This window comes from Mesitornis unicolor, unplaced genomic scaffold (genome assembly GCF_000695765.1).
Source record: "Mesitornis unicolor isolate BGI_N332 unplaced genomic scaffold, ASM69576v1 scaffold38797, whole genome shotgun sequence".
In the NCBI taxonomy this organism is placed as follows: Eukaryota; Metazoa; Chordata; class Aves; order Mesitornithiformes; family Mesitornithidae; genus Mesitornis; species Mesitornis unicolor.
The window spans coordinates 5972-19536 of NW_010195041.1; the positions used below are offsets into that span (position 1 = coordinate 5972).

The 13565-nt window shown below is 42.1% G+C and overlaps 1 protein-coding gene across 1 annotated transcript in view; it reads right to left on the bottom strand.

Moving 5' to 3' along the window:
• Positions 1-586: 586 nt before the first annotated feature.
• EP300 (E1A binding protein p300) overlaps positions 587-13565 on the bottom strand; it is a gene marked incomplete at its 5' end in the record, with an annotated part of 38147 nt that continues 25168 nt past the window's right edge. Inside the window, 10 exon segments of the mRNA XM_010187993.1 lie at positions 587-1876; positions 2070-3477; positions 4754-5035; positions 5512-5673; positions 7729-7893; positions 8535-8700; positions 10449-10562; positions 10931-11077; positions 11413-11563; positions 13200-13267. Of these exon segments, the coding sequence (XP_010186295.1) occupies positions 1041-1876; positions 2070-3477; positions 4754-5035; positions 5512-5673; positions 7729-7893; positions 8535-8700; positions 10449-10562; positions 10931-11077; positions 11413-11563; positions 13200-13267 (3499 nt within the window).

Below are 13565 nucleotides of genomic sequence, written 5' to 3' on the forward strand. Positions count from 1 at the left end.
GGAGAGAGAAAGCAAGCATAAAGAAGAAACCCCAGGGACTTCTCTTTCTCAGGTTAAAATCATTCCCTTGGAATTGTTTCTTACCCTCTTTTTAATTTTTTTTTCCTTTGTTAGATGTAAAAATAACAAAAAAATTCTTTCAAGAAAACAGAAACCACAATATATATACTACATCCATTTGGCAGCTGCCCCTGTGTATTTGCAAAAATGTTGTCTTCTCTCTACATGTACAAATTATTTTAATACTTGAAGTTTTTTGTTTTTTTGTTTGTTTTTTTTTAAGCTCAGACTCTTGTATAGAAAATTCGTGGAGGACAAAAGTAGACTCCAGGAGGGGACTGAGTTATTTAATCTTTTTACATTTTTTCAAAGAATTGACATATTTCCAACCAAAGAGGAAACGATTGGTATTTATTTTTATATATATATATATTTATATACGTAATGTATTTTTAAAGCAACATTAACCCCTTTTGTCCTCCGGTTTTAGGAAAAGGTTCTCCTGTGGTTTTTATGTTTGTTTAGTTTCTTTGTTGTGTTTCTTTTTTTTGCAGTGACATGAAGAAAAACCACAATAGGGAAAATGTTTACCATCTGCCTCAGTAAATAATAACTATCAATATTACATATTTTCATTAATTTAAAAAAAAAAACAAAACCAAGAACAAAACCTATTGGAGGCATGGATAGGGCATCCTTTTGTAAACAGCCAAAAGACCACCCTCTTCCCTTGACCTCCCCAACACACACAAGGAAAAAAATAAAACCAAGAAAAAAGGACTGGTTATGATTCCAGCCATAACAAAAATATATTCTTTGTACTCTACTGTCCCTCAGGTTCATTGTTGGTTTGCTACCACAAACTACCGCTGCAGAGTTCAGATGTGTTCCAGGGAAAAATGTTGTTTTAGCTAAGAAAGATTCAAAAAAATTCATCTTCAGTACAAAAAGTCTTGAGAAAATAAGTTTTTTAATTTTAACTTTTATTTTTTATTTTTAATTTTTTTTTTTTTTTTTGCTCCCAAAATGCTCCAACGTGTCTAGGGTATGTCTAGTGTACTCTGTGAAAGGTTTGAATTCAAGTCCGTGTTCTCAGAGTTGAGCCCCAGTTCCGTGGCGCTTGTACCATGGAGGCCTGCCATGCCGGGATTGCTGGCAAGTTGGGAAAGCATTGCACTCTGGTCCGGGCTGGCAAAGTGCCCCTGATCCATGGGGTTAGCCTGGGCAGCCACCAGTCCTGGATGCGGGGAGCTGGTCTGCGGGGAGACGTGGTGTGGAGAAGGCTGAGGTTGCATCCGGGGTGATGGGCTGGAATGGGGGGGCTGGGACTGGGGCCGTGGCGAGGGTACAGGCTGCGGAGAACGCACTTGATTGGTGAGCGATGAAGGGAGCTGCTGGCCCTGTAGGTGTGGGGACTGGGCCTGACTGGGGAGCATGTGCTGTTGGGGGCTCATCGGATTGGGCTGAGCCGGGGACCCCATCTGCTGCTGAAGCAGCCTCTGCTGGAAAGCCTGCTGCAAACTGGCTCCTGTCTCTGCACTCATCGCCTGGGGAAGCTGGCTTATTTGTCCTATGTTTCCTTGCTGCATCTGCTGCATGTGATGCTGCATGCGCTGCTGCTGTTGCTGCTGCTGCTGCTGTTGGGAGTATCCGACGCCCTGGGGCTGCTGAAACTGGTTGTGGTTGGCCATTCCTGGCCCCAGTGCTGGTCCTGCCCCCTGCTGCTGCTGTTGCTGCTGGTGGCGCTGCTGCTCCATCATCTGGTGCCGTCTCATCAGGAGGTCTCGGAACTGGGGAGCCATCCCCGAGTGATTCATATTCATCTGCTGCGCCTGAGGATTCATCCCAGCCATGGCTTGCTGCGGTGCGGCTGCTGCTGGGGCATGCTGGGTCTCTGCACTCCTGCTTGCATGGGGTTCATGTTCTGCATGGCTGGGTTGGGGTGCACCCCTCCTTGCTGCCCTTGCATGGCCTGCTGTGGCTGGAGCCCCGGCTGACCCTGGGGGATGCCAGGCTGACCTGCCATCCCCTGGGGGTTCTGGGACCCCGCATATTTGGCAGCCCGCTGCTTGACTGCTGGGGCATGCTGGGTCTCTGCACTCCTGCTTGCATGGGGTTCATGTTCTGCATGGCTGGGTTGGGGTGCACCCCTCCTTGCTGCCCTTGCATGGCCTGCTGTGGCTGGAGCCCCGGCTGACCCTGGGGGATGCCAGGCTGACCTGCCATCCCCTGGGGGTTCTGGGACCCCGCATATTTGGCAGCCCGCTGCTTGATGAAAGCGGCCAGCAGCTGAGGATTGGAGTGAAGGATGTTAAGCACCTGCTGCTGCTGCATGGGTGAGCTGGGAGACCTGAGAGTCCGCAGTAGGTTTTGTAAGGCCGCCTGGGGCAGAGGTGGTTGTTTGGGCTGAGCAGTGCCAGGGACCTGACCCATCCCAGGCTGGGGTGCCATATTCATCGGCTGACCCGGTTGGGCTACTGACATCATGGATGGCCTCTGCATTCCCGGCTGCAGCTGAGCTTGGGGTAAGCCCCCCTGCACCCATGGTGGCTGCTGTTGGATTCCTGCCGGCCCCATTCCTTGATCTATATGACCACCAGGACCTCTGCCTATCTGTGGAGGGTTCATTCCCATAGGTGGCATCTGGGGCATCTGGTGCTGAATCGGCCTTTGGAAGATCTGAACCTGCGCCATCTGACGCTGGGTCTCTGCTGCCCGCTGGATCTGCATGGCCATTTCCACCGCTGCTGGAGGAGGACCCTGAACTGGTGGTTGAGGTGGCTGGGGTGGAGTTGGAGGAGTCACCTGGCCACCTGCCTTGCCCTGGGACACAGCGCTGGGGGGCTGAGCTCTTGGCATGGTGTAGGGTGGCATGCTGTTGGGAGGTGCAGGCTGAGGCTGCGAGGCAGGCTGGGGCGGAGGCTGGGGCTGCGGGGTTTGCGGCGTAGGGGGCTGCTGGCCTGTTGGAGTCGTCGGGGTGGCTGGTGTGGGTGAGGGCAATCCTTGCTGCTGGCCTACCACACCGGTCCGCTGCATGCTCGCCATCCTCCTCCGGAGCATCTGCGCCTGCTGCAGGCGGTGCTGAAGTTGCTGTTGACGGAGCTTGTGTTTGATGTTGAGGCAGAAGGGCACCGGGCACTTGTTCTCCTGGCAGTGCTTTGCGTGGTAGCAGCAAAGAGCAATGAGCTGCTTGCAGATGGGGCACCCTCCGTTGGTTTTGCGTTTGCAGCCTTTGGTGTGCTGGACAACCCGTTTCATCTTCTGACAGGACGGCAGTGAGCAGTTGGCGTTACGACACTGGCAGGCGTGGACCAGAGACTGGATGCAGCGCTGAATGCTCAGGCGGCGGGAATCACCGGGGCTCTGGGTGGTTGCAGTCTGCTGGTTGTTGCTCTCATCGTCGAGACCAAGGCCTAATTTTTCCATCTTGTGGTCATGGTTTTTAGTGTTATAGCAGGTGATGCACAAGTCGTAATCCTGGAAAAGCAATGAAGGAAAAGTTATCAGTGTTCCTGAAACTCCATACAGTAAATAAATGTCATGCCACCTCAACAAATTACTCTCAGTCTGTTCCAGGCAAATTGTTGCTCTAGGGGAAAAAAAATTCATCTTTCAGACCATGTTGAGGTACTAGAGAAGGAATAAATCCAAATTTTAGCCAGGGAAAGCGTGTGGGAGCAAGGGTGTCTGAAATCTACATAAATACATATAGCTTGAAAAACAGGTTTGTTCTGAGCTAAGAAGTCACACATTATTCAGCTGGGCCAGGAAAATCCCTTCCTTTCCCGATAGGAAAGGAGAAGAAAAAGGCAAGGAACAAATAGCTGCCCATCTGCTGCTGCTTCAAAAGAAGAGGGCAAGAGTAGCAGGAGAGGTACAAATTTTCAAAAAACAGAGGAAAATGAAAGCTGCATTTTCAGTTTTCAGGTGAGTTAAACAGCAGAACATACTGGGCAGAAGAAGCATTTACATTCTTTGAAAGCAACAGCACAAGAGATTGGGCTGAATAACTGATCCACATCCTCAGGATTCATTACTCCATAGAAAATTTAGAATATATTTTCTGCTATATTCAAGGAAACAGGAGCATCAGATTTTAATAAGAGCTTTTCAGAACTGGATCTGTGACAGTCACTTACTTCCAGCAGGCTAAAAAACTAAGTTACAAGCCAGATTCAAGGTTAATCCAGCTTCTGGAGGGCTCAGCATTGACCCAGACCACTGGACTCAACCTCCAATACACTGGTATTACAAACCACTTCTGAAGACAAAAATGAGGCAGCAGGGTAGTGGAACAGTCACCCAAGTATAGGAATCTGACTTCCTGCGTAGCAAAACCTCTGGGCCAGTAAACCAGTGGACAGCCCCATTTACAGAAATATTGCAGCACAGCACTTCTGACTCTGGAAGAAGAAAGGATGCACTGCTCTTCAGAAAAATCAGCTATCCCACTGTTACAGCTCAAGCAATTGCTACAGTTCCCAACTGCTTAAGCAGCAGTGCCTTAACTGAACCAGAGGAAATACAATTCTACTTCAGTTCTCCACAGAAAAAGACAAAAGTCACACCAAGTAGCAGATTAGTAGAACTGCCTGTTACAGAAAACGTTTCATCTCCTGACTTTCTGAACTGCCCAGAGGATGAGCTGTACAGAGTTTTTTCCTATCAGTTAATACTGAGAAATTAGTTCAGGTAAAGAGTACTCCAGGCAGAGATGGAGGGACACAAGTAGGGGAAACTTCACCAAGCATACCTCACAAACAGTGCAGTGCCATCTGGTCTCCACATGATGCTTGCACTCATTGCAGGTGTAAACAAAGCGGTCTTGGCTCTGGGTATGCAGCTCCACCAGCATGCACATGGTTGACCACTGAGCCCTTCGTAGTGAGGAGAACTCCAGGTGCTTGTCTCTAGCAAGGGTTAGGAAAGCATCTCGCCCATCCATCAGGTCACAAGGAATGAGTGGGTCAGGCTCAACGATGGGGGGCAGGGAGTTGGCTGCAGGGCCAGCAATGAGACGGATGACAAAGAAGACCTGAAAAATAAAAAGACTTACTAGGCCAGCACTTTTCAGGGTGTTTTGGTCACCAAAACTTCATTACACAGAATATACGATTCCAGGACCAACTAACACTTGAACGATGTGCTGCCAAGGTAAGGGCTTCTAAGGGCTGGGGAATTTCAAACCTCTGGGTGCCCTGCAGGTTCACCTTCTTCAGAAGCATTAGGTAAGGAGCACTGGACTAAGCAGTAAAACAGCTGTGACAATCTAAAGATTTAGAAACTTAAAATCATAGATTTAAGTTAGGAAGTTCTGTACAAACATAGCTGTATTTATCCCAACTGCTCTCACAGCAAAATGCACCCAGGCTGGTACTGGTACTTGTCTGCTGTTGCCACTCAATTCTCCAGCAAACCTGTATAATTTACAGGGCACAACTCTGAAGTGTCAGAGCTTTGTACACCTCACTACTTAAGTAAAATACTATTTCTCATTCTACCATCTCTTACCTCCTTGTGCTTCTCCATAGTGGCATACAGCTTTTGGGAGAGGTCATTGGACACATTGGGCATGCCAGGCTTTTTCTTATTGCCACGACTCAAGCTGCTCTTGTTCTTACTTGTCTTCTTATTGTTCTTCTTTTTGGCATTTTTGCTGTCTCCCTTGCTCACCTATTAATTTTAAAGGTATTTTATGTCAGGTATTTAAGTCACACCAACCACATCAGCATTTTATTACTTTCACATTTTCTGTAACTGCAGGACAAACACTTTCCAATAATTTACTCCAAAGACACTTACCAGGGGCCCCCAAAACATTAAATTAATTCAATTAGAATCACTCCGGAAGATATCAATCATCAACACATAATTCTAAAAGTATTAAAAGCATAAATGCTCAGGAGGTGCAAGGGAAATGTTATAGCAGACAAATAGGTTTCAGTAAATAATTGAACACTGAAGAACCTCTTGGATAATCACAAAAGGGTTCAGAAGACAGCTTCTCAATGAAATTCTGCACTAAAAACAACTGAAAAGTACAACTGATGTTGCACTAACCAGAGGTAAGAAAGACTTAATCTGCCTAGATTTAGTTTGTAACAGCTCTCTCTCAGGTTTATTTTTCATGTTAATAGACTGCATTAAACTGTTTTTGGTGTGAAGCTGCTGTTCTAAGTCCAAAAGGCATCAGTAGTGCAATCTCTAGTATGCACCTTCCTCCTGTCATACCCTGCAGAACAGTCAAAGTGGGTCAGCTTAATTTCAATTATAATCAATTAGCAATGAACAGTTTATTCCTCTCTGTGCTTCTCAGAGGGCCCCTCAAAACACTGCAGCATATGATGATCAAGGATCAAAGCAATTCTTATCCAAATAAGTGTTTTTCCCTAAGCTTAAAATAACTTTGTCAGGATGGAAATTTCCAGTGAATGTGAATGATTATCAGTTTGTTTGAGGATACAGTTTATTATTGCCTTATTTTCAAGAAGTGAAGCACGGGTTCTACAAAGAGTTGAAATTATTTTTAACGATAAAGGTTAAATAGTAATATGCTGCAAGCTTCCCCTGATGCAGGATTCTGGGTTCAGAGTGCTGTGAAGGACCAACCTCACACGTAGAGCTAGGTCAGATTCCTCACGACTGCTTTCTAGTATATGAGAGATGGGAACTTGCAGCTATGCCAAGTGAAAAACAAAACTTTATAACATCTTCCTAAGTAAGAAGTTAGTTAATGCAAATCTGATATCCAGTTGCCCGATTCCTAGGTTCCTCTTGCACTTAGTCCATTCAAAGTCCTTGAAAGGAGGTACTGCAAAGAGCAGCACAGGAGAATCACCAATTTGAGTTGTAATGTTAAACCTAACTTACTTGATCCAAAGGTGTTTTACAAAAAAGATTAATTCTAAACCTCAGCAAAAATCTAATATCTAAAAAGGTGATGAAGCAGCAATGTTTAAACAGAGTTAACTAACAAGTCCTACAAAACTACTAATTATATCCCAGATGCACCACCTCTTCCATAAAAGCTGGGAAGATCCAAGGATGGGCAGATGCATACATTCCGCATCCGTTAATTTTCAAGTTTATTGCTGAACTAAGAGGAGTACCTTTTTTTGTTCTTTGTGGTATATGAAAGCACAGTTGTTGCATGTTCTCAAAAAAGTTGCACAAGACAGAGCAAGAAGTTTCTGTAGTTTAGGTAGCCCTACACCAATTCAGTAGTATTGTGCTTCAGACCCTCAAAACCTTAACGCTTTCTATTAAAAAGAACCCTATACTGAGTAAACTACTAAATCACAGCTCTCCCTTCCTTTCCCAGAATGTTCTGCTAAGATTGGTATAGCAACATTTAAGTCAGAAAGAAAGGAGATAGCCACTGTCCAAAAACTGAAGCTTAAAGAAGAAGTTTCCAAGTCAGGCTGAGGTTGCAGCATGAACATTGATAATAACTGGATTTCAGCCACAAAATATTCAACTAGCAGGCGTTTCAGTCTGACTGACTTTGGTGATTAGTTACATTTACAGTCACATTAACAGCCACTGTTCGTACAAATGTAGCTTAGTGGTATTTTTACACCTCTAATTTAGAAAATTTGAATTTATATTAGAGTTAAGGAGAATAAGCCAGTTAACTCAAGTGCCTATGCTCCATCCTTTTTTCTTTTAATTAGCCATAGGCAATCACAACATCTACATTAGATCATGAAACAGCAGAATCATTCTTACATCCATGCTTTCATTACTAGTGTTTTCTTCTCTCTTCCGTTCTTCTTCCTCTTGCTCTAGTTCCTTAATGCTCTCCTCCAGAACGTTGGGCCAGAAATCCCCTTCAAAGTAAGGTAGCTCTTTTGCACTTGTTAGGCGATCTTCTGTTGCCTGCTTAAATATATCCTGAAAAAGAGCAAAGCACTTGGCTACTACTATTACAAGTCACATAAGTAAAGGCAGCCTTTTCAATAAGCTATTAAAAAAAGGCACCAGCAGATCAAACAAAGGCGAGCTTAATTCATTTATGAGGGCATATTTTAAGTGCAGATTTAACACTGCATCAGTTACACTTCAAATATTTCTACTCAGAAGAAATAAATCATTGCCACCTGACAGACTTTAATGTGCATAGTTACCAGGTGGGACAATATAATCACTATACTGCCAGCACTAGCTGAAGTCGTGATAATTCCAGAGATTTTACGTACTTCTAACTGTGTCAGCAGACTAACGGCATAATTTTATTTAACACAGGAAGATTAAGAACTCCAGATATTTTCTTTGTATTAAAGAAATGAGATTCACTGTCTTCTACAGTATTCCTCAAGAAGTCTGTCCTAAGGTATCATTTCAAATCTCTTGCTAGAATGATTTCAGAAGCTACATGCTCTGAAGAAGATATACTTTAACTCTAAACTTTTAGTGCTCAGTTCACTTTAATACTGTGAACTCCAAGAATCAGGCACAATGCATAAGGCAAGGAAAAAACCAAGACACAACAGGTCAAACACCGCCTCCCCAATACAAAAATACTCTTAACAAACCTTGTAATCATGCACAATGCGCTCCGACACAGATTTGTCCAGCATCTTTTTGTACCACTCTTGCAGTCGTTTGGGTTTGGGTATCTTTTGGTCAGGAGGATGGCAATGGAAGATGTAGTCATCTCCTTCACTAGGTGGGCATGCCCAGATATGTCCAGTAGTATACCTAGCACCATTAGACAAAAAAAGTATACGTGAGCTCCGATGATTAATACTAGAGAGTGTCTCTCCTCTCTGCCACCAGATGGAGCCACCACAAAGTTAGCTGGTGTTCCCAGATGGACAATAATTACAGCTCTCCAAGATTTTAATTCTAGTGTTCATTCTGGCTTCATTCATGTGATAACATTACCATCTTTTCACTAATTTTTTTAAAATGCAGAGTAGTTTACATGAAAAGTGCACGTTCTCCAGTCTAGATGAAAATCAAAGCCTGATACAGACCTGCAACTGCTACCAATTACCTAATGGGAGAGAGATGGAGACTAAGGATTTCAGTAGTAAAAGCCAAAAAATTCCTTTTCCTTGAGATAGTGCAGCCATTCATTATCTAGCAACATTTTAAAATCAGATTTATTTAAACACAATTCACTTTTCTACTATAAATCCTCTGGTTTTTAATTCCGAAGATTCATTCTGGATGATTTCACAATTATATCTGGGAATAAACAGTCACTGTCAACCTATGCTACTGGGTGCACAATATAAGTACTAGGAAGACAAATTACATTCAAGTAAGTAGCAGCTGCAGAGAATATAATACCATAAAGATCACTTCTTCATCCTCAGTTCTACTCTATTAGTTTTTGAAAAGAACTCCAGTAGGAGGAATAATCAGATCTCTCAAGTTAGAGAAAAATAACAATCCTTGCCATGTTGAGAAATGGCTCTGCAGAACCCTACCCAAACCCAGGGAACTGCAGCCAGTTGTCATTCCTTCTGCCTGAGAAGGGAGAGATGATACTGCAACCAATATTGTTTTCCCAAAATGAGAACCTGATGTTACCCATTAGCACAGAAAACAGCATTAAGTGAAACTGAGGCCTGAGCAATATGCTGCAATTTCGGACTCATAGGTTAGAAAATACACAATTAAAAAAAAGCAGAAAGAAGTCTAATATTTGCCTATGAAGTATAAGAAATGCATCATCTCACTAAGGTGATATCACCAACCTCCATTCTGACTCTCCTAATTTTTATCATGCAATTACTCTAAACCTAGTCCCTAACTATTTATTCATTAATAACTCTCTGCCAAGGTACACTAGATACCTAGATACCTTTGACAATAGATTGATGTTTACTTCACTTCCTTTTCCACTTTAGTAACCATAGTCATTTAACTTCCACCTTTCTGATTTCTTCAGTGGTTCTATGTTCTTTTGTGCCATCCCAAGTACACTTTCCTCTTTCTCTTCTAACTTTTCAGTTTCTCACAATTTCAACTACTTACTCTATAAGAGACTTCTTAGTGGCCTTACACAGCTGTTACAGCAATAACAGAACACACTTACCCATGTTTATGAGGAGAAAGGGTAAGAACTTAACTTGCCAGCCCAGAGGAATGACCTGATTAAAGCAGTGGCATTTTACACAGACTGCACTATCAACAAGGTCAGCAAAAATTTATGGTCCAGATAAAAAAAGCTCACTTTTTCTACTTAGACTTAAGGAAGTTTTCCATAAGCTTGGAAAACTAAAGATATCTGAAACAAAAGCCTCTGCTGAAAAGCCTGGAATCACTTTTTGTCTTTTCTCCTTTTCAACTATATGCAGTTGTTGCCAAGTTACTCTGTCACCAGTTGACATTCAGGCACCATACTCTGCACAATAGGATGTAGTAATTTCATTTACAATAAGAACTACCTAGCACAAATGCTGCACAGAAGAAAACATTAAAAAAAAAAGACTTACCCTAGTTTCTTGACATATTCTAGATATCCAATTAGTATTTCATGATAGACAGCAGTCCTCAAGCATTTAGGGCGGAAGAAATGAACACTGTCAAGGTAAGATATATACACTCGTCTAAAAAAAAGAAGAGGCATGATGAGAAACACATATTTCGAAGCAGTTCTACAAGTTTATTCACATTATTTTATACATTTGAAGCATCCGATATAGTAACAGCCTTCAAAGCCTCTGATCCTAACTTACTTATAAAAATGCAGCTTTCTTTTGATATCCTAGACTCATTTCTCCAAAACTATGCAATCCTTTCCTTCAGAATACTGACAGCTGATCCTTAAGGCAACACTGTCTGCCAGCCAGCATCCCCAGTAAGCAGCGACTCTTAAGAGACACATTCCCCACAGGAGCTATTTTTGCACACATGCAAAAGGTTCACCCAACTGAGACAGGACCAATATAAGATTAACTTTCACACAGCTCCTCACCTTTGATTGGGTGGAGGACAGTCTGAGCCATACTCCTGTACGTGCATCCCAAAGAAGCACAAGTCTACACCGTCAATCTCCTCAAAGGCAAAAAGCGCTTTTGTTCGGTAAGGGAAAGACTCGGCCATCTCTCCGCTGTCTACAAACCTGCAGATTACAGAGGGCAAAGGGGAACACCAAATGTATTTACATGCTAAAGAATACATGTCACTAAGTAAAGATAACAATGTTGAGGGCTACTGTAAGTATAACTTCAGTGTAGCTTTGAAGTTAAATGCATCTACCTTTTACTATGAAAAAGATTACACTCATCACAACTAATTGATATATGCTGCTGTAACACCTGCTTCTCAAGAACTGGTCAGTGGTGAGGTTTTGAATATAACAGTCTTAATTTTTTTCTAAATAGTACCATATAAGTAAATTCAAATAGCTTCCATCTCCCTCAAAAGACAGCAAAATTAGAAATTGAGAGAACATACCTTGCTTTCATTCCTGGTTTTACTTCGACAGTTTTGTCAGATGCATGTACAACTCTAATTGTAACCTCTCCTGCCTCAGGGTGATTCTGTCGTCTTAAGAAATCATTGACTCTGTTCTCCAAGAAGGTACCAAGTCTCGTAGCCGGTAACCCTGCAGAGAAAAATACAGCTCTGAATACATACAAAACTGAACTGCTCAAGTGAGATTTCTCTATTCAGATACTAAATGAGAAGTGACTTTTAATGCATGCAGTATGTTATAATAAATTAAAGCTTTATCTTTAAACACTAACAATTCTAGATGGGTGTGAGCTGCTTTTCACCTGCAGGCATGTTTATGAACTATACATCATTTAAATGAAGAAAGATTCTGTATTTCAACCCAATTTTATCTGTCTTAAAAGTCAATCACAATTAAGGCTCCTCCTGAACAGCAGCTTTCAATTACTTAAACTGGATTACAAATCACTGCTCTCAGACGCAGCTTCAAGAGCAGACATTGCATTTGGAAGCATATTGTCTGTAAAGCCACATCAGCCAAGTTAGTCTCTGCACTTACCAAAATAACATATTTCAAGAATAGAAAGAGCACTAAATACAACTGTATCTGCAAGTAATGCAGTTAGTCTAGAAGTTTCTCGTTTTCAAACAATCTTCATACAAAAGAAGCACAAGAGTAACGCTCACTGACACAAAACCTAAAGCTGAAAGGGAATTTAAGATTTATGGTGTCAGAGGGCCTGTCTCACTGCTGTCCATTACATCTGGTAGAGTTACGTATCTGCTAATCAGCTTTTTATTCTTCCACTTTGACATATGTCAGTAAAGCATCACTGTACTACATTAAGAATGCAATATATACAAGTTGCTAAAAACAAAAGCTGATAAAAACTCTAAAAGAACCCTTGTGTTCTTTCTGTATTCTTGGTGAATCTGGGAAGTTTTGATTCTGGAAAAAGACTCAGATGTCGAAAGCATTCATTGAGTAGTTTGCTTTCCATTTCATAAGAACATAAGAGAACATTTTCCGTGACTGAACTGTAAGCCACCCCCCAAATCTCAAGACAATTCAGTCTCGATATCCTCCCTCCTCTTTTTCCAAAGAGGGATCTCAAAAAGTAACTGCTTAACACTACAGTTAATACTTTTCAGAATCTTGATGCTATTCATTGGCAGGAGATTTTGTTTTTATTTTTTTTCAGCAGAAATGTAAATACTCACTATTTCTAAGAAGTAAATCAATCTAAGAAGCCGCTGCAAGACTTATTTTGTCTACAGAACAGATGGACAATAACTACACAAATTTCCTCCTACACTGCCTTCAAATCAGCTGCCTTGATCAAGAGGAAAAGTCTACAGAGTTTTGTCACCAGCTGATGCAACCTTTATCTCCACCAAAGCTTTTAAAAGCAGCAGTAGTCACAGTGACTTGAACACGTTATCATAAATTTAAGACTGCAGTCACACAGCAACTACTTCCCAATACTATTAATACTGCAATTGAGATAAAAGAATGTGTATCTTGCATTAGCAGTGCTCTAAAGCAGTATGTTAACCATCTACAACAGACTACTGACCAATGACAACACCTGTGAATGTGAACATACTCTGAACGTCACAGAACTGATGTTCAAAACTGACAAAAAGTATCTTGCTTCAACTAAAAAGACTGAAATAAATGCAAAATAAATTAACAATAATAATTAAATAAATTATTACAATAAAAGCCACTGCTTCCCCATTCTTAAATTATTTAAGATTTGTTGGTGCAAGTGTCAGAATCTTACTTTTAGCAGAAAATTTGTTCTCTTTCCTGGTTCGTCCTGTTTTCTTTAGGCAGCCATCACAGACAAAGCTAAAGCAAAAAAAAAAAAAACCGAGAAAGTGAAAGACCACCCCAAGTCAGACTGTAAAGTTCCTAAGCATCTTATTGTTAGAAGCAAAAACTTTCACCAGATCTAATCTGGTCTGGAAAACACCTTAACTGAAATCTGAAATAAAAGACAGCACAAAAAACGGTGCCAGCAAAAACAGCCCAACTCTTTCAGAGCTGCAGAGGAGAATCTACACCCCGGGAGATGCATCTCCTGTCAGTCACCTATGCCACCACCTGCAAGCCCAGGGAACAGGATCTCCACTGGCAGGGCTAACAA